The following is a 21,439-nucleotide window of genomic DNA, read 5'->3' as shown; positions in this document are numbered from 1 at the left end:
AGCACAATGTCTGACATATATAGTATGTGCTCAATAGGTAGCTTGAATTCAGTCATAGAAGTTTTATTTGTGGCTTAATGTTGCAGCTCTTCTCAGTGAGGGTAAAAATACGCTTTTCCCTGTGATAGTGTTGCATTTTCTCATTTTAAATTGATGTACTTATCTTTTTCATTGACCTTCTCTGGAGTCTCAGTAAGTGCTTTGACTCTATTCACTCTGTATATATCTTTTGCATGTCTGTAGGATTCGACCTCCTTCCAAGAATGAGCTGAAGCATGTATACATTTCTATAAACCATTCTATATATATTTTCAATTATATGCATGTCGCATACATTTTCCCTTTCTGTTGTTTATCTACTTTTTGAGACAGGGTCTCGCTTTGCTGCCCAGACTGGAGTGTAGGAGTCCGATTATGGCTTACTGCAACCTCAACCTCCCAGGTCCACGTGACCCTCCCATCTCATCTTCCCAAGTAGCTGGGACCACAGGGGTGTGCCACCACGCCCTGCTAATTTTTTTTTTTTTTTGTAAAGACAGGGTCTTCCTGTGTTGCCCAGGCTGGTCTCAAACTCCTGCTCAAGCAATCCTCGGCCTTGGCCTCCCAGTGTTGGAAGTACGTATGTGAGCCACCAAGCCCGGCCTGATATTTATTTAATTGCATTTTGATTGGGCATGCTTTTTAAAAACATGACTGTTTCTGAAAACATTCATCTTGGTGCTGATGCAATCCTCCTTCAATACTCAGAAATAGAAATGTTCCCTTCCCAACTGGGATAAATGATAGTCTATTTCTTTAACAGATTGGATTTTTCTTCTCTATTAAAAACGTGTAAGATAAAAATTGAAAGCCCCACTTTCCCTCCTTCCAAACTCAGACTGTCCCCTGCTGAAGTTTCTTCTGGGAATAATGTGCTACATGTCCTTCCAGTCTTTTTTCTATGCTTATACAAATATATATCTAAAAGGAGATTTTTTCAACTTTTATACAATCGTTCAACTCTATCAACATGTCACGTATATAAAGTTTATTTTTTTCAGTGCTGTGAGGCTCCCATATTCTGTATTGACCATGCTGTTTTCAATGATTCCCACTACTGTTGGATTTATGAGATATTTTCCATTTTTTTTAACCATTAATAAAATTGCTAGAGTGTCATTCTTATACACAGATATCATTAGGTCCTCGAGCTTCTATTTTTGTAGAATCAGTTCATGTTGCTGAATCATAGGGTATACTCATTAAGAATCTTTTTTTTTTGAGACGGAGTTTCACTCCTGTTACCCAGACTGGAGTGAAATGGCGCGATCTCGGCTCACCGCAACCTCCGCCTCCTGGGTTCAGGCAATTCTCCTGCCTCAGCCTCCCGAGTAGCTGGGACTACAGGCACGCACCACCATGCCCAGCTAATTTTTGTATTTTTAGTAGAGATGGGTTTCACCTCGTTGACCAGGATGGTCTCGATCTCTTGACCTCGTGAACCACCAGCCTCAGCCTCCCAAAGTGCTGGGATTATAGGCGTGAGCCACCATGCCTGGCCTTCATTAAGAATTTTAAAAGATTCTGCCAACTGGTCTTGAAAAGGGTTTATCTATGTATATCCCAACAACAAGATGCAAGAATGTCCATTCTCCACACCTATGATTATGCTGGATGATCTTGATTTTTGCTATTATAATCAGTGACATTTGATATCTTATAGTTTAATTTGCATTTTTGAATTGTCTGTGTGAGCATTTTCTCTTATGTTTTCTGGTCTTTATTTTATTTTTTATTGAGATGGAATCTTGCTCTGTCTCCCAGGCTTGAGTGCATGGTGCAATCTTGGCTCACTGCAACCTCAGCCGCCTGGGTTCAAGCGATTCTCGTGTCTTAGCTTCCTAAGTAGCTGGGACTACACATGCATGCCACCACACCTGGCTGTTTTTTTTTTTTTTGTATGTTTTAGTAGAGACGAGGTTTCAACATGTTGACCAGGCTGGTCTTGAACTCCTGACCTCAGGTGATCTGCCCGCCTGGGCCTCCCAAAGTGCTGGGATTATAGGCATGAGCCACTGGACTTTATTTATTTTGTGAATTGTCATTCTTACAATTTGCCCAGTTTTCCATTGTTTTCTTTTTTATATTCATTTGTAGGAAACCCTTGTCATACATTACAAATGTTTTCTCCCAGTCTTTATGATTAATGTATATCATAAAATTCTTCAGAACAAGGTTAGAATTAAAAGTTAAAATTCCTAGGTTTTTCTGTGCACCATCTATGTGACAATAACACTTAGCTCTGTCTTGCACATGGGGGGTTCCTAAAACCAACTTTAAGGAGATACAATCAATTGAAATTATTTTTAGAACCCTCATTTTAGCCGAGCGCGGTGACTCACGCCTGTAATCCCAGCGCTTTGGGAGGCGGAGGTGGGTGGATCACGAGGTTGAGATCGAGACCATCCTGGGAAACATGGTGAAACCCCGTCTCTACTAAAAATACAAAAAATTAGCTGGGCATGGTGGTGCGTGCCTGTAATCCCAGCTACTCAGGAGGCTGAGGCAGGAGAATTGCCTGAACCCAGGAGTCGGAGGTTGCGGTGAGCCGAGATCGTGCCATTGCACTCCTGCCTGGGTAACAAGAGCGAAACTCCGTCTCAAAAAAAAAAAAAAAAAAAAAGAACGCTTATTTTGTTCTAGAGATCTTAGCTCAAAAGTCCACCTCTTCAGAGAGGCCTTCTCTCATTGTTAAATCCAAAGCAGCCCCTCCCGAGCCAGACCCCTCTCTATCCCTTGCAGTCATCACAACACTTCTCCCCCTCTGAAATTATCCTGCCCATTAACTGTTGACTTGTCTTGTTGACTTGTCTGGTTCTCCATGACCCTGGGGACCTTCCCTGGCTTTTTCACGGCTGCATACCCGGCTCCTAGAACAGTGCTTGGCACAGGGCAGCCGGTCCACAAATAGTCCCTGAATACATGTTGAATGAATGATGAGTTTTCAAGTTTTATCTTAATGCTACAAGGTTTTGATAATTGTCACTTGGGTCTGATGTGTTTTAAAATCTACTGGGGTAAATATGTTAGCATCAGTGATCTATTCATTTGCTTCATAATTACTGAGAAAAACCCTCTGAGATTCTTGCCTGATTACTCTTGCAGCTGAATGTCACAACCAATATGTCATGTTTTACAAAAATACAGCGAGGATTTTAATTGATATTGAATTGACTCTTTCGTAGTAACTTATTTTTATCTTTACTACATTCCGCCTTCCCAAATGGCAGTCAAGTTTAGCTTTCCATGAATTTGTGTTTTTCTTTATTTCTCTGATTATACTTTTAACTTTAATAATTAGTGTACGCTGCACACAGTAAACTTTGAGTGTGATTTGTTTTCATTCTATTGTAAATAGAAGCCCTTTGTGCTGTATTTCCTGTCTGCCTAATATTTAGAGATATATTTGATTCTTTGAAAACTGATATGATGTACCCTGTAACTTTGAATTGATTGCTTCTAGGTTGTTGTTGTTGATGCTGATGCTTTGTTTTCTTGGATTCTCCTGGATTTTTTAGGGCGTTATCGTTGCTAAAATATTTTTTATTTATTTAGAGCTTTTTTAAAAATTATTTTTTGGCCCGCCGCCCGCCGGCGCCCCTGCGCGCCCCGCGCGTCCCTCGGTGCTCCCCGCGTCCCCCGCGCCCCCCGGGTCCCCGCCGCCCCCGCCCCGCCGCCGCCGCGAGCGCCCGTCCGAGATGAAGAAGGCATCCATGGAGTAGCTGTCGGTCACGGCCGCCTCCCCTCGGAAGTAGCGCGCCGACAGGCTCGACTGAGGGCTCTCGGGGTCGCTGTACTCCTCCGGCGCCGCCGGCGGGTACGCGGGCTCGGCCGGGGCCAGCTCCAGGCCCGGCTTCTGGTCCGCATCGTAGCTGCTCGGGGGCAGGCAGTGCGGAGCGTACCCTGGAGCGGGGCGGGAAGTGGAGAAGGCGGTGAGAGAAGGCGCCGAAGAAGGCTTCCCGCTTTGAGCAGATCACCCCTTTTGCCCCCTGCTCGATGCCCCTGTGGCAGCTCTGACAGTGGTGGTCCCCGACCCGCACCTCAGCTCTTCGTGTCCGTGTCCGTGTCCGTGTCGTGGGGAGTCCCCAATGAGAATTCACCTCCCTCTCCTCCTCCCGCTTAGCGGTAGTTGGACCAGGAATCCTGTCTGCCAAAGGTTTGAGTGATTGGTGGGTGGGCAGGCTGGGGAGGGTTTGTGTCAGGCAGCCTGGGTTCCAATCCTCCCTCCATGGACTGCAATGCGAATAGCCGCCACCCCATCCCACAGAGCATGGGGCTGGCGCGGTTCTACAAACCGTGCCTTCACTGTCAAGTGCTCACAACCATGGAATGGTGGTCTTATTATAATACCCACTCTGCAGGTGGAGAAACCGAGGCACAGAGATGCAGCAGTCCAACCTTACAGTCAGTAAGTGGGGCCCAGATTCAAATCTTGCCCTTGTGACCCTGAAGCCCATGCTCTCTCTATTCCAACAACATTCTGTCTCTGCAGTCCTGTAACTTCTCTGGATCTCAGTTTTCTCATCTGCAAATGGAACTTGTGATTGGACACCTCCTTCCAGGGTCGTTGGAAGGACTGAGTAAAGTGACGATATTAAACGTGTATTAAGCTCTTAAAAAAAAAATTATTTTTTGTGATGGAATCTTGTTCTGTTACCCAGGCTTGAGGGCAGTGGTGCAAAGATGGCTCATTGCAGCTTCAACCTTTCAGGCTCAAGCTATCCTCCTCCATCAGCCTCCCAAGTGGCTAGGACCATAGGCGTGGGCCACCCTAGCTGGCTATTTTTATTCTTTTTAGTAGAGATGAGGTCTCACTATGTTGCCCAGGCTGCTCTCAAACTCCTGGGCTCAAGCCATCCTCCTATGTCAGCTTCCCAAAGTGACAAAGATTGTAGACATGAACCACTGTGCCTGGCTTATTTAGAATTTTTAAACACAAACTCCTTATCCAGGATTTCAAATGTTTTGTGCAATTATTTCTATTATAGTTGCTGTTATTGGTTTTCTAGACTTACTCTATCCTTTCTTACTACATCCAGAGAAAGTGATCTAATCGGGTTTCACCATATTGGCTAGGCTGATCTTGAACCCCTGACCTCAGGTGATCTGCCTGCCTCGGCCTCCCAAAGTTCTGGGATTGCAGGCATGAGTCATTGTGAGTCATCAATGATTACATTTTCTGATATGCTTTTTTCCTCCAACATTTTTATCAGTAATAGATGCTGAATTTTACTGATAGTCTCCTCAACCTCTGTTGAAATGATTATTTAATCATTTTTCTAGTTAATATTAGTCATTTGTAACATTTTCCTTGCAATATGCTATCCTTGCATTCCACCATTTGGGGTAGTCAATTTATCATCTATATTAATTATAACATTTTAACAAAATAGTACTCATCTCATAAAATAGTCTGGGCAACAACAAATTATTTTTTATATTCCAGCACATTTTAAATAATATGTGGAAATTCTTTGAGGAATTTGGAAAAAATCCTTCATTGAATTCGCTGGAGCCAAGGATATTTTTGAAAGACTCATTTTTCATTGTCTTCCTTCGATACTGATCTAACCACTTTCTTCCTATTTTCCCTGCATTCTTAGCATTATGAATATTTAGCAACTATCTCTGATGCACGATCACATTTCCTATTCTGTAGATAAAAAGGAAATGGCAGGGACAGTCTTTCTGCCTGGGTCAAAAGTTGGCCTTAGCTTCTCAGATTACATTCAATAGTAATTCAGATTACATTCTTCTTTTTACTAAGATCCTCTAGCAGACCATCAAAATCTCTTTGGATTTTTTCTTCCTTTTTTTTTTGAGACGAAGTTTCACTCTTGTTACCCAGGCTGGAGTGTAGCTGGGACTACAGGCACGCGCCATCATGCCCAGCTAACTTTTTGTATTTTTAGTAGATACGGGGTTTCACCTTGTTGACCAGGATAGTCTCGATCTCTTGACCTCGTGATCCACCCGCCTTGGCCTCCCAAAGTGCTGGGATTATAGGCGTGAGCCACCGCGCCCGGCCTATTTATTTATTTATTTATTTGAGACAGAATTTAGCTCTTGTTGCCCAGGCTGGAGGGCAATGGCACAATCTTGGCCCACTGCAACCTCCGCCTCCTAGGTTCAAGCAATTCTCCTGTCTCAGCCTCTTGAGTAGCTGGGATTACAGGCATGCACCACCATGCCCGGCTAATTTTTTGTATTTGTAGTAGAGAATGAATTTCTCCATGTTGGTTAGGCTGGTCTTGAACTCCCAACCTCAGGTGATCAGCCCGCCTCAGACTCCCAAAGTGCTGGGATTACAGGCATGAGCCACCGCGCCCGGCTGGTAGTATTATAAATAAAAACCAAGAGCATAGAGAAAGAGGTGCCAGGAATGTTACTTTATCTGAGGTCCTCTGTGAGGGTCTTTCTGAGGATGTAATGTTTAAGGAGCGATCTGAATGAAGTGACACAGCCTGGCACGTGAGTAACTGGGGAAGTGTTCCTGGCAGAGGGGCCATTGAGAATAAAGGCCCTACGGTGGGATGAAAGGATGCTATACAGATAAAACTTTGGCATAGTTATGGTACAAATGAGCTGTGGTTAATGCTTCTATAATCACTTCTAACTATAACTGTCATTAATGACACTGTGAGAGTCATAATAAAGGGGCTGAAATACAGCTTGGGCAAGCATTGCCTTCTGACCACTATTCTGAGGTCCTGGCATAGGTTGTAAGAGTTGGTGTCTTTCTCCCTTCCATTCCCAGGCTCCCCTGGAGCAATGCACACCCACCCACCCTTCCATCCCCAGCACACAAGTGCCCCTGCTACTGCCCATTACATTCCATCCATGACAGTTTCTGATATCTACTACTCAGGTGAATTTCAAGGATTGCATCTACTTTCCCCCATCCCTTAAAGACAGCACCCAGGACAGGGCTCTGCATGCAGAACAGACTTTCAATTGGTGTTGACTCTTGGGCCCTCAGCCCATTATCTCCTTCTCCCATCCCATCAGATTAAGAGTGGCCTGATTTTGGTCTGGAACAGAAAAAAAGCAGAAGTGCCCCTGAGGATCTGGGTCCTCACAGACTCACAGGCCCTTCGCTGTCCTGGACAAACCCCTGTGGCTCTCAGGGTGGATCGGAGGAAGGAAGCTCCTACCATAGTTTCTTGCAGGCTATTCTGCAACCTCACATCTTCCCCGCTAGCTTTCTCCATGGATGTCACCTGCTCCCAGACCGTTTCCCTCCCATCCCTGACACTTGCTCTATCTCTGTTGCTTCCCCTGCAAGCCAGGGTCTGCCACAGCACACATTTCAATAACACGATTTACGAGGGAGGCAAGTATAAAGTATACAAATCTGATGGAAGAGATTTTTTTTCGTAAAGAAATGCAACTTTATTATTTTCAAGTACATATGTAGTACCTCAAACTAATCTCTTACAAAAGATCACCCATGAAGATCCGGTAAATGTTTCTTTAACAAATACATAAGGATTGATGATAATTAGCCCATGCACTCGCTGCTTCTAAAAATATATTTCTAAAGTGCCTGAAAAGTATTGTTTTTGGTAGACTAAATATGCCACCTTTAGCAATATTGTTTATGCTCTGAATTTACTAAACAAATGCCATTTTTATTGAATGTGCAAAGATAAACTTTTGTCCACAGTTAGTAATCTCCAATTAATCGAACCCAAGTTAATATGGTCTCCCACTTAGATTCCCAAGCCCAAGACAATGACTCCCTTACTTCCAGGTGCTTCTGATAAAGCAAAATTCCAGTGCAATGAAGTGACGGCCTGTGGGAGGTGGTTTGTGGGTCTGACCCAGTGCTTGTCTTTTGTGCTTCCTTCCTGCCTGCCTTAGGTCTTCCATTTTCCTCAGAGGTCTCTCTCACTTGCATGGCTTATCTAGGTCTCTCGATACAGGACATTCCCAGTGCCTTCTAAGCCAGGCTTAGAGAATGGGCAGAGAATGGGCAGAGCTGCCTGCAGAGCAAAAATGTTAGATAGGGAGTAAGGGAAAGAAAGGTGTCTCCTGTAGGAACCTGAAACCAACTCTCCAGCCAGGGAAAGGAGGCACAATGATGGTTGGTGTGAAGGGCATTTGCCTGAGGGGAGCAGCCCTGCCACCTAAGGGGTCAAAAGCAAATCTCTTAGTATTTTTCCTCTTGTCCAAAGGTTCTGAGCATGTTCATGAACTAAGCTTGTCCCTGGAAGCATACATGTCCCTGGAGGACAGGAAGATTCTGGGAACTTCTCCGCCCTGATTCTAGCCAATGGCCAGGGAACTCCTTTTCCAGGGTTGGCTTGGCAGTGCCAGGGAGTGATGTAGGTTCATGGGGATGGGCATGAAGAGAAAGGGAATGGAAGGGGTTGGGAAAGAACTTGTGGCCGTCCCTCTCAGAATAGCACAGAGCTCTGAGGACTTAGTATTACAGAAGGTGAGGTGTTATTAAGTACATGCGTGATATCTGGGCCTTGTGGACCAAGAGGACCCCAACTAAGGGTCAGTGAGGAACTCTGTGTCACACAGGTGTGGCATTTCCAGAAGCTCCCGATTGCCTTCTGGTCCTGTGTCTGCTGCTACTCTCATGAGATCTGAGTTTGATCTGTTGGTGGGGTATTCCAAAAGGGCAGGACATAGAGATGGAGCCCACGGCATGTGTCTGGAGACTCAAGACACGTCAAATGTCCTGTCATTGGCAGTACCTTGGTTCCTTTGCTGTTTCCCTCCTCCAGCCAGCCCTACCCCCACCTCCCCCGTGTCTGCTCAGCCCTCCCTGCAGGTCCCTTACCAGCCTAGCTTGGGAGACAAGTCAGCCTTTTCCAGCCTCAGGCTCTTGCACTCACCCGAAGAACCTTTTGTGATTGCAAGGTCCGAAGGGGAAGCCAGGGATACAGTCCTGCAAGCAGCTAGCAGGGATGGAAGTGGGAAGTGGAGTGAGGCTGGGCTGAGCTGAGAGGGCTTTCTCCTGGTTTAGACAGGTTCCTGCCTTGGGATGCTGATCTATTACAGTAGGAGGTGGCGTTAAAGGGATGGGAGTGGGGAGGGTGGGTAATGCTTAATTCCTCAGAAAAAATAGACAACACAGTAGAGTGGGATGGAAAAGGATCTGGCAGGAGGACTCAAACATGGGGTGTCTAATCTGATTGTTCACAGTTAGGTCTATGGGGTAATCACCCCGATTTATTTACCCCGCAACTTAGCCTGCTGAGTTGCCTCATTATCTCTCCCCAAATCTTGCCACCCAATGCCACCCATTATATTTCCATCCCTCTCCATCACCATCCCCACAACACCTCCAGAGCTCCCCATCTTTCTGTGCCTGGTTCTTCTTCCAATGGGCTCAGTAGTATGTCTCCTTCTCCACCCAGCCTGTTAGAGAGATTGGGAGTGGAGATTGCAGCGTGAGCTTAAAAGGAGGCAAGAGATCCATCTCCCAGGGGCTTGGGTATCTGAGGCCAGGTGAAAGGAGGACAGGTGAGGGGGCTCGTGCTGTTAATCCCAGCACTTTGGGAGGCCAAGTTGGGAGGGTCACAAGGTCAGGAGATTGAGACTCCTGGCTAACGTGGTGAAACACCATCTCTACTAAAAATACAAAAAATTAGTATGGTGTGGGGGCATGCGCCTATAGTCCCAGCTGCTTGGGAGGTGGAGGCAGGAGAATTGCTTGAACCCAGGAGACAGAGGTTGCAGTGAGCCGAGATCGCACCACTGTACGCCAGCCTGGGCAACAGAGTGAGACTCCATCTCAAAAAAAAAAAAAAAAGGGAAGGTGAAAGATTGGAGGAGGTCCAGTGAGCTGGGGTCATAGGTTAAAGGAAGTGAGGATGAGCCTGCCTTAAGGGGAGACTTGTATTTAGCACAGTGGGGGCTGGGGCAGAGTTGGTCAGGGGTGAAAATGCAAATGCCCACAGAGCCTTTTCAGGTAACAAATGAGAGTCTAAGGGAGTGGGTGTCCATTATTGCTGTGCAGCAATGTGGACATGGGGTTAGCAGCTCTTCTGATTCTTCAAAAGAAATCAAATTCAGATTTTATGGGAAAGACTCTAAATTTTGATAATTGATCATCAATTAACACCCCCTCCTCTCCTCAAACATAAAATACAGGACAGGTCAAACCAAACAGTATTCCTGGACAGTATTTGGTTTGTAAGCTATCAATTTTTTTTTTTTTTTTGGAGACAGAGTCTCTCTCTGTCACTCAGGCTGGAGTACAGTGGCGTGATCTTAGCTCACTGCAACCTCTGCCTTCTGGGTTCAAATGATTCTCCTGCCTCAGCCACCTGAGTAGCTGGGATTACAGGTGCATACCACCATGTCGGGCTAATTTTTGTATTTTTAGTAGAGATGGAGTTTCACCATGTTGGTTAGGCTGGTCTCGAACTCCTGACCTTGCCATCTGCCCACTTTGGCCTCCCAAAGTGCTGGGATTACAGGCTTGAGCCACCATGCCTGACAAGCCATCAATTTTTAACCTCTACTAAGTGATAAAAGATGCTTGTAGGAAAACCAATAACTTGTTGGTTGATGTGTGGACATCAGGAGGCCCATGTTCTAGTGCCGGTCCTGCTGTTCTTTGCTTTATGACCCTGAACAGATTCACCTCTGCACCCCCTGTCTCTATAAAATATGGGGGTGGGACTAGGTGACCTGGAAAGGCCCTTCTCATTCTGATGTTCTGTGGTTTCAGGTGGAAGGTGGAGGGCCTTGGAGACCAGTTGTGAGTTAGGGCAAGACTTAGACCCTGATGGGAAGAAGGCAAAGACAACAGGTTCAAAAGAGTCAGGGCACCTGGGACCTGGGACCCCAGGATCTGAGGGTGCTGAGGAACGGGAGCAGGAATCCATAGTGAAAGTGGAGTCTGCATGTGGAGTCCTGGAGGGAGGAGCTGGTGATGGGGCTTGTACTTTGCTGGAGGGGAGGTGGAGGGGCTTACCACCAGGATATCGCCGCAGGATGAGCTTTCGGACCTCATCATAGATGAAGATGAGGAGGCTGTAGGGGAAGGCACAGAACCACCAGGTGACCCTGAAAGCAATGGAGGAGTGTGTCAGGATCACCAGAGGTCGGCTCGGCAGCCATCAACATAAAGGAGCATTCAAACTGATGAGAACTTGGAGGGGGCTCAAGTCCCCGTACAACTACTCGGGCCACCCAAAAGGGACACTCACTTGAGTGGGTACATGCGGAGGGCCACACCCATACCCGGGCAGTAAGAGAGAAAGGCAGCCAATGCCGTCTCCTCCAGGAGCCCAAAAATCAGGATCTTGTTCCTGAAAGGCAAAGAAAGGATGGTAGCAGGTGAAGGGGGATTAAGGAGGGAGGGAATCCTGGGACACTCATGGGGTGGAAGGGAGAGAGGAGAGAGAATCATAAATGACACAGTCCCATGTCTTCTTCCAACATCCTCTTCTCATGCTTTATGTAACCAAAGGAAGATATTATTTTCTTTCTTTTTTTTTTTTGAGACGGAGTTCCGCTCTTGTTACCCAGGCTGGAGTGCAATGGTGTGATCTCGGCTCACCACAACCTCCTCCTCCTGGGTTCAGGCAATTCTCCTGCCTCAGCCTCCTGAATAGCTGGGATTACAGGCACACGCCTCCATGCCCAGCTAATTTTTTTGTATTTTTAGTAGAGACGGGATTTCACTATGTTGACCAGGATGGTCTTGATCTCCTGACCTCGTGATCCGCCTGCCTCCCAAAGTGCTGGGATTACAGGCGTGAGCCACTCCGCCCCGCCAGAAGATGTTATTTTTTTTTTCTGCTTACCGAGTTCACCTTTGAATGTTGTCTATTACACATATATTCATTCATTAAAGAGTTGTTTCTGGGTATTGGGTGACCTGTTCTGTATTGGAGACACAGCAGTCAGCATGGGCCCCATCTCATGGAACTCATGATCTTGTTACTGTTCCAGGCACGGGGCCTGTGAAAGCGTTGTCTCCCCAGCAAGATGCTGGAAAGCTCCTTCAGTGCAGACCCCATGTATGTCTTCCACCATCTCAGCATCCCCCACAGTTCCTGGTGGTGGTTTCATCATAGATATGTAATTCAGGGAATGTAAAGGGGTGCTCAATACATAAGTGGTTAATATACATTCACTATGTTAGAATTGAAAAGCAGGATAGAATGAGGAGGTTGTGAGGGCAGTCTCTGCAGTCAGACAGGTGGAGTCTTTTCCCAGTTCTGCCATTGACTAGCTTTGGATTGCAGGGAATGTTGGATTTCTGTGAGCCTCATGATCCTTCTCTATAAAATGGAGATTTTACCTTTTTATATAGGGTTGCTGGGAAAATTATGGGAGATAATATGTGAAAAGCTCTGAAACATGGAGAGTGTTCAGATTATTATTCCACTTTTTTTTTTTTTTTTTTTGAGACAGAGTCTCACGCAGGCTGGACAATTACAGGTCACTGTAACCTCCACCTCCTGGGCTCAAGTGATCCTCTTGCCTCACCCTCTCTGGTAGCTGGAATTACAGGTGTGTGCCACCACGCCCTGCTAATTTTTGTGTTTTTTTTGTAGAGATAGAGTTTCACCATGTGCTCAGGCTGGGACCTGAGCACAAACTCCTGGGCTCAGAAGTGCTGGGGTTACAGGCGTGAGCCACTGTGCCTGGCCTACTCCATCTTTTGTATTCTTATACAAGGTACCTCTTTATAAACACGTGGTTTAAGCCAGTGATTTCCAAAGTTTCACTCACTAAGGATCCCATTATTTTCTTCTGTAAAGGCCACATTTAATGGTTTTTTATTTTTGTCTCTCAAGCTACATTTGGAATAGGTAATGAATACATTTCCCCATTTAAAATTACTTAGAAATATCCATGGCTTCCACACTGAACTGTGGATCAGCATTCCATCACTACTTCATGATACCTGTGCTTGGCTTTTGCCTGAGAATGACTCAGAGTAAGCCTGGTTGCCCTCTCACGGGTGGGTGCTTTGCTTCCATAAAGCTTTTCAAAATAAGGCAAATAGCATCTCTGAGGATCCTCAATGGCCCAGGGACCTAAGGTGAGGCCTGCGGTGTTAGTGCTCTTCCTCTGTACCCAGCCTGACTTTCATTTCCACCTTTCCTATTTGCCGCTAAGATGGGCTGGATGTCGCCAGTCTGGCCACATTCCTACCTTCCTGCGTCACACATACAGTGCACAGTAAGTCTGAAGCCCCAGAACTACACCCAATTTCTTAGACTCTCTGCTCCTTGTTCTCTTCGAATTGCATTTTTTCCATTAGTATTTTTAGCTTACTGGAATGTCCTTCCTTCATATTACCTTTATTTATCTAACAGACTTTTCACTTTTTCCTCCCATGGATCTTAAGTACTATTAACTTCACTTTGGCATCTTCTCCCCACCCTCCCCAGCTCCAAACTGAGAAACTATGACAGGCTCATTTGAGGAATTATGGCCATTATTTACGGTAGGAGAAAGTAAAAGGAACCAGCAGGATACCTCCGGCACTCAGCCACCACCCAGGCTAGAATCACAGTCATTACTGAGTTCCAAACAGTGCCAGACAGTTTGGAAGCTGGGCTTCAGAGACAGATGTCGTGGACCCTTACCATCTTCATGACCTTGGGCACATCATTTAACCTGTTTGGGGCCTCGTATCCATGAAACGTAAACAATAATACCCACCTCATGGGGCTATCGTGAGGTTAAGAAATGTGTTAGGCACTTAGCACTGTAAGAAGGCACTGAGCCTGACCCTCAGCAGCACGCGGCCTCCAGCACCACAGCGCAGGTGCTATAAACTAGGCTGACTACGGAGGGCCAGGGGAGCGGTGGGCACAGAAGACACTGGATTTAGGGCTGCAAAGGATGTGGGCAGTGGCACTCAGGTAGGAGATGGGGAAAGGAAGGGAGGGAAGTTGGAGGGAGATGATAGCAAAATACATTTTAGGAGCAAAATTAGAACCCATTGGAAATAGTCACAGCACTGGTTCCTCTCCTCTCGTCTACATGAAACCTATTTATGGACATACAGATGGAAGGTTAAAATCTGATGCCCCCTCTTACAGTTCTGGGCCAGGGCTGAGTTGGAAGCCTGGCCTGTGTGGATCTGTGAGTGTGCCCAGAGCCTGAGGGGTGGGTGGGTGCCGTGGCGGGGGGGTACTCACTTCATGCCCTGCTGGAAGACTGAGTTGCGACGGGTCTTGCAGATGATAAGGTCAGCCCACTGCACCACCACGATGCTGGCAAAGAATGCCGTGTGGCAAGTGAACTCCACCACCTTCCGCTGCTCATAGGTCTGGAGGGAGAGAGCAGAGAGAGATGAGAGTGTTGGAGGAATAGGTAGGACCAGAATGCAGCACGGTTTCTCCTGGTGCACCCCCAGCCCCAGTCTCAGTTGGCCACCACTGGCCACTCCTGCCAGGCATTCAGCTCCCCCGACCTTCACACACGTGCACTGCATTTACACAGCACCACTCACCCACTCCTGTCCATAGCTGTCTTCCAGGTCGTTCATGGTCCGGTCATCCCAGTCGAGGCGGATTCCCAGCAGCCGTGATGGCAGGAAACCATTCTCTGCCAGGATCACAAAGTAGGTGAAGAAGCCACCCAGTGCCTGAATCATCCCTGTGGGTAGAGGGCCAGAGGCAGGGCCTGGGTCAGAGCAGGAAGCAGAAGCAGGGCAGCCCCTCAGGGCCAGAGATGGAGGTCCCTGACCTTTGGGGAGCTGGCCCCTGTCCCGGAATTTTGCTTGGGGCTTGTTCCTCTAAAAGCTGGGAAAAGAACCCTCTGGGGGTTCCCTCCCAAGCCCCAGGGCTTGGCGCACCGATCTGTCCATATGCCATGCTGATGAGCCTCTCATTCACTAGCTTGTCTGTCTGAGAGTTTCGAGGCTGCCGCTTCATGATGTCACTCTCAGCTGCCTCATAGGCCAAGGAGATGGCAGGGACCTGTGTGGGGTGGGAAGTGGGGCAGGGAGTGCATTTGAAGGGACATGCAAGATGACAGGAGCAATGGATGCTCAGCAGTGAAGATCTTTGACACAGTTAAACAAGCTTGTATTCAGAACCCATTGTCTTCCAGGCCCGGGCCTGTCTCCTGCGACCCCCACAGCCAGGGAGCTGCCCCAGTGCACCTCTCCTCCCCACCACTGTGCCCTCACGGTTGCCTTGCCTGTCCCCTCTCCACTTCCTGCGCTCACCATATCTGTGCCCAGGTCAATGCAGAGGATGGTCACGGTGCCCAGAGGTAGGGGGATGTTGGCAATGATGAAGAGCAGGAAGGGGGTGATCTCAGGGATGTTGCTGGTCAGGGTGTAGGCGATGGATTTCTTCAGGTTGTCAAAGATCAGGCGGCCTGTGGGGAGGTTCTGAGGGCGTCAGGGAGGTCAGAGGGACTCTTCCCCGCCCCCAGCCCCTGAAGCATGGCTGCCTGCCTTCCTGAGAGAGAAAGATTTTGTGTTCAAGGGAAGCTAAAGTGGGCTGGGCTGCCTAGAGTCCTGGGATGATTCTTCAACTAGGGTAAAGGGACTGGAAGCAGAGGTGCTGGCTTCAATATCCTGTGAGCGTCCCAGACCACGCAACCTCCTCACCCTCCTCCACCCCCGTGACGATGGAGGCAAAGTTGTCGTCCAGCAGGATCATGTCGGCTGCCTGCTTAGAGACGTCAGAGCCAGAGATGCCCATGGCAATGCCAATGTCAGCCTTCTTCAGCGCAGGGGAGTCATTCACCCCGTCACCCGTCACGGCCACAATGGCTCCCTGGAGGGAAGACAGCCAGCACTTGAGGACAAAGTCCCTGCCCAAGCCTGGCCCCTCTTGCCTCACTCCATGCTTGTTCTTGGCCTGTCCCTGCCTCCCCAGTCCCTGCCTGCCATCTGCCTGCCATGGCTGCGCTCACCTGCCTCTGACAGCCATGGCTGCGCTCACCTGCCTCTGACAGCCACAGCTGCACTCACCTGCCTCTGACATCCCTCCACAATAATGAGCTTCTGCTGGGGAGACGTTCGAGCAAAGACAATCTCCGTGTGGTTCTTAAGGATCTCATCGAGCTGCTCCGATGTCATGTCCTTCAGGTCAGAGCCGTGCACCACACATGCCTTGGCTTCCCTGGAGGGTGGGTGGGGCAGAGATGGCTGACCCCCTGCACCTGCACCAGCCCTGGCTGCCCCTAACTCTCCTCACCACCGAGGCCTGCAGTCTCCCTGCTGAGCCCAGTTCCCTGATGCTTCAGTTGTCCTGTCCTCAATACTCACCTTCCCCATATATCTCTGAGGATGTGACTCTAAATCTTCACCATGGGACCATCGCAGTGGTAAATGCAGTGTGCTAGGCCCTGTACTAGTTTCTTTACACACATCCCACTCCCACAGCAATGGAGACAGCACCCTAATTTTGTGGTGAGAAAATGGAGGCTCAGGACGGGAATGTGACATCTCCAAGGTTACACAGGTATTCAGTGGCACAGCCTGGACACAAGCTCAGGGCTGAGGAACCACTCACTGTAGTGTCAGAGGTAAGGCCCATAAAGGTCCCAGAAGTGCCGTCCAATATCCCCAGGGGACAGCCAAGCCTCCTGGGCAAGAGGATGTGTTGATTGTGGGGGCAGGGGCTTCCTGCAGAGGCCTCACCTGGGGTTGACTTGACTCACGGGAATGTTGAGCCGGGCCGCAATGTCCTCCACAGTCTCATTCCCCTCTGATATGATGCCCACGCCTTTGGCAATGGCCTTGGCTGTGATAGGGTGATCCCCGGTTACCATGATCACCTAGTGGGAAGGAGAGGAGACAAAAGGAAAGCAGTGCTAAGGGCTTATCCCCCTCCCATCCCTCTCCCAAGGAAAGATAAAGCCAGACAGCGAGATGTCTGGGGCTGGCAGATCCCAGTGGAAATAATGGCATGGTGTGTGTGTGTGTGTGTGTGTGTGTGTGTTGGGGGTGGGGATTGTGTGTATGTGTGTGTGGGATGTGTGGGGGGTGGAGATTGTGTGCATGTGTGTGTTGAGGGATGGCGATTATGTGTATGTGTGTGTGTGTGTAATGTGTGTGTGGGGTGGGGATTGTGTGTATGTGTGTGTTGTGTGTGTGAGGGGTGGGGATTGTGTGTATGTGTGTGTGGGATGTGTATGGGGGTGGGGATTGTGTGTTTGTGGGATGTGTGTGTATGGGGTGGGGTTTATGTGTATGTGTGTGATTGTGTGGGGTGGGGATTGTGTGTATGTGTGTGTGGGATGTGTATGGGGGTGGGGATTGTGTGTGTGGGATGTGTGTGTGGGGGGTGGGGTTTATGTGTATGTGTGTGATGTGTGTGTGGGGTGGGGATTGTGTGTATGTGTGTGTGGGATGTGTATGGGGGTGGGGATTGTGTGTGTGTGGGATGTGTGTGTGTGGGGTGGGGTTTATGTGTATGTGTGTGACGTGTGTGTGGGGTGGGGTTTATGTGTATGTGTGTGATGTGTGTGTGGGGTGGGGATTGTGTGTATGTGTGTGTGGGATGTGTGTGTGTGGGATGTGTGTGTGTGGGATGTGTGTGTGTGGGGTGGGGTTTATGTTTATGTGTGTGATTGGGATGTGTATGGGGGTGGGGATTGTGTGTGTGTGTGTGTGGGATGTGTATGGGGGTGGGGATTGTGTGTGTGTGTGGGATGTGTATGGGGATGGGGATTGTGTGTGTGTGGGATGTGTGTGTGTGGGGTGGGGTTTATGTGTATGTGTGTGACGTGTGTGTGGGGTGGGGTTTATGTGTATGTGTGTGATGTGTGTGTGGGGTGGGGATGTGTGTATGTGTGTGTGGGATGTGTGTGTGTGGGATGTGTGTGTGTGGGATGTGTGTGTGGGGGGTGGGGTTTATGTTTATGTGTGTGATTGGGATGTGTATGGGGGTGGGGATTGTGTGTGTGTGTGTGGGATGTGTATGGGGGTGGGGATTGTGTGTGTGTGTGATGTACGTGTATGCGTGTGTGTATGGATGTGTGTGTATATGTGTGTGTATTTGGGTGGGTAGGTGAGGAGGAGAGATAATGGCAAGATGTGTTATGTTCAGAGGCTTAGAGAGAGATGTTTGCTTAAATGCAGGAAAGTATCCGTGACAGAATAGCAGGTTAATGAGGATGCCCTGAAGGAGAAGCCTCAAATCTTGAGGATTATTTAAGAGATGATTTTAGGGGTTTGGATTTCATGGGATTCAAGGCAGTCAGAGCTGGAAAGCCCCTTTAACAACTCCTTTATCTCACACAAGAGGAAACCAAGACTTAGAGAGGGCCTACGACCTGCTTGAAGGCACAGGGGCCTGGAAACAGGACATGAGGTTCTTAGAGTCAAATACTGATCACTGCAGCAATGTAATGGACAGAACAGGAATAAGATGAAGACAACACCCCAGACTCCGCCACCTTGTGCATTGGCCTCTGCCAGTCCTCCCTGGTGTAAGGCATGGTGGCCCCGCCTCCACCATAATGTTCATTGCTGTTGTGGCAGAGTGGATGGAGTTGAGATGGGGAGGGTGGCTGGGTTAAGAGGCTACTATAAGTATGAGGTGTGCAGAGCTGGGCAAGTCCTACAGATACTGGAAAGGAAGCCTCTATCATCCCACTGCCTTCTCTTCCGCTCCCACCACTTCACTGAAACTGCCCCCAAAGGCCACATGGGCCTCTGAATTGAAAAATGGAGGTGTCTTTGCAGTCCTCATCCTACTTGACCCCTCTGAGGCATTTGGCACCATTGACCTCCTCTCCTTGACACTATGCCCTCCCCTGGCTTCCACACACAGCTCCCTTCCTGGCTTCCTTCCACTCCTCCATGTTCTCGTTTCCATCCTCTCAAGCGGCAGCCTAGTAGGATGGAAGGAGCAGCAGTTTCAGAGTTGAATGAAAAGTTCAAGTTCAAATACTGACCTTCTCCAGCTACAGCACTTTAGGCAAGCCAAGCACTGAGGTCTCAGCACAATGCAGAGGTGACTCCTGCCTTTCCAGGCGGTCATGAAGATTAAGCGGCACTGGGTCCTACACCATCTCCCCTCTTCACTGCCTCCTCCTGCCCCTAAATGTTGGTGTGGTGCAGGGTTTCATTCTCCTCCCTTTACTTGACCTGTCTGCTCTTCCTGGGCAATATAGTAAAATATACTACAAGCCTTTAGTTTGCACCCTTGTGGTAATGAGATTCAAGTCTCCAGTCCTGATCGTCTTCCATGAGTCCTAAACCCTACTCCAATGCTCACTGGAACCTCTGTGTCTCCCAGGGTGTCTTATAGACTCTTCAAGCTTAAGGTCAACACTGAACTCCTTTTCTCTGTTCCCACCACCTGACCAAGCCTGCTCCTCTCCCTACCTCAGATGCTGTCCTCCCTACTTATCCTGTCCCCTCCTCTCCTGTATCTTTCTCACCCTCCATATCCAGTTCGGTCACCAAGTTCTCGAACATTCCTCAAACATGGCTATTCCGCTCCGCTCCCTTTGCTGCTGCCCTAGTTCAGGTCATCACTTCTTGCCTGAACTCTGGCAATGGCCTCTTCACCTGTCTCTCCCTGACTCCAGTTCTTCCCCAAATCCAGTCCCTCCTCAGCCAGGTAGTCTCCTAAAGGCTCGACCTGCCCCATGACACTGGTGGCTCTCTGTGGCCTGCAGGATAAAGCCTGAGTCTGGCATTTAAGCCAAGTCCTTCCAACTGGCTCTGCCCCAGCGTTCCAGTCTTAACCCCCAGTGCTCCTTGCCACCACACCCCTGCCAACCCCTACACATGCCCCGTACAGTCTAGCCACGCCAGGGTATGCACTGTTCCCTGGTCTTGACCTGCCTTCCTCTCCCTTGCAGAATACTCTTCGACCTCCAAAGCCCAGCTCAAATATCATCCCCTTGGTTAAACAGTGTCCAATTCTCTGAGGCAGAGTTAATAGCTCACTGTGCTCAGTTCCCACAGAGGTCCTCTGCCCTGGCCTCCATGACGGTTCTGATCACAGAGAGAGGAACCTGGCCAAGCAGCAGGAGCTCGGGCTTTCCGGTCAAGCAGACCACACTTCATAGTTCCAGTCCATCACTTACTGGCAGTTTTATTTTGGGAAAATGACTTACCCACTCACAGTTTCCATTTGTTTTACTTTTTTTTTTTTTTTTTTTTTGGTGATGGAGTCTTGCTCCTGTTGCCCAGGCTGGAGTGCAGTGGCCTAATCTCAGCTCACTGCAACCTCTCCCTCCTGGGTTCAAGTGATTCTTCTGCCTCAGCCTCCCAAGTAGCTGGGATTACAGGTACCTGCCACCATGTGTGGCTAATTTTTGTATTTTTTTTTTTAGTAGAGATGGGGTTTCACCATGTTGGCTGGTCTCAAACTCCTGACCTCAGGTGATCCACCTCCCTCGGCCTCCTAAAGTGCTGGGATTACAGGCGTGAGCCACCATGCCCAACCTTGTTTCACTTTTAACAGGGATAATGATTCCTGCCTTGGAGACATGGTGGTTACGGGGTTCAGAAATCACATATATACATAGCACCAAGTCTCCTGGTGTGAAAGTTAAGAATCACAGACTGCCTTGGTTCAAGTCCTGGCTCTATGATTTATACTAGCTGTGTGGCTTTGGCATGGTACTTTGTGCCTCAGTTTCCCTCTTTGTAAAAAAGGAAAAATGCTAGTGCTATTCACAGGATTGCTGTGTAGATTAAATGAAATCATACACATTTAGTGCTTAGAATAGTGCTTGATTTATATGTGCCCTCTCTGACTAGCTCATTGTCCCATTTGCTTGTGTCATGTGACAGAGATCATTCACTGGGTATCAGACACTGTGCAAACACCTGTGCACAGTGTCTGATACCCAGTAAACAAGAAATATTTGTTGAATGAAGAGCAAGCATAGCACAGAGGAGAGAGTGGTCAGTGAGACACAATTGTAGTTGGACAAGAGAACCTGGAGTGGGAGGGATTCTGTGGGGTTATGGGCTGAGCCAGTGGGAGCAGACAAGAGCCTGTGAATCCCACCCTAAATCGGTAGAGAGAATGGGCAGTAGTTGGGAAGGGTAGGACAGCCATGTCTCCAAGATAGGAGTGCCAGATCCTTTTCTCTGCTCCCACCACCCCACCAAGCCTGCCCCTCTCCCTACCTCAGATGCTGTCCTCTCTACTCATCCTGTCCCCTCCTTTCCTGTATCTTCCTCACCTTCCATATCCAGTTCGGTCACCAAGTTCTCGAACATTCCTCAAACATGGCTATTCCGCTCCGCTCCCTTTGCTGCTGCCCTAGTTCAGGTCATCACTTCTTGCCTGAACTCTGGCAATGGCCTCTTCACCTGTCTCTCCCTGACTCCAGTTCTTCCTCAAATCCAGTCCCTCCTCAACCAGGTAGTCTCCTAAAAGCTCGACCTGCCCTATGACACTGGTGGCTCTCTGTGGCCTGCAGGATAAAGCCTGAGTCTGGCATTTAAACCAAGTCCTTCCAACTGGCTCTGCCCCAG

General features: G+C 48.5%; 1 protein-coding gene across 1 annotated transcript in view; it reads right to left on the bottom strand.

The window, feature by feature from the left end:
* Nucleotides 1–7,406: 7,406 nt before the first annotated feature.
* Nucleotides 7,407–21,439, bottom strand: part of ATP1A2 (ATPase Na+/K+ transporting subunit alpha 2) — a 28,405-nt gene continuing 14,372 nt past the window's right edge. Inside the window, exons 14-23 of the mRNA XM_035279135.2 lie at nt 16,631–16,767; nt 15,959–16,109; nt 15,593–15,761; nt 15,203–15,357; nt 14,828–14,951; nt 14,483–14,628; nt 14,169–14,299; nt 11,214–11,315; nt 10,979–11,070; nt 7,407–9,414 (exon numbers count right to left, since the gene is read on the bottom strand). Of these exons, the coding sequence (XP_035135026.1) occupies nt 9,386–9,414; nt 10,979–11,070; nt 11,214–11,315; nt 14,169–14,299; nt 14,483–14,628; nt 14,828–14,951; nt 15,203–15,357; nt 15,593–15,761; nt 15,959–16,109; nt 16,631–16,767 (1,236 nt within the window). The 3' untranslated portion in view covers nt 7,407–9,385. The remainder of the gene's footprint in view (nt 9,415–10,978; nt 11,071–11,213; nt 11,316–14,168; nt 14,300–14,482; nt 14,629–14,827; nt 14,952–15,202; nt 15,358–15,592; nt 15,762–15,958; nt 16,110–16,630; nt 16,768–21,439) is intronic.

The sequence above is a fragment of the Callithrix jacchus genome, chromosome 18, assembly GCF_049354715.1.
Source record: "Callithrix jacchus isolate 240 chromosome 18, calJac240_pri, whole genome shotgun sequence".
Taxonomy (NCBI): Eukaryota; Metazoa; Chordata; class Mammalia; order Primates; family Cebidae; genus Callithrix; species Callithrix jacchus.
Note: the sequence above shows the minus strand (reverse complement) of the source record. Positions and strands in the feature narration are given on the sequence as shown.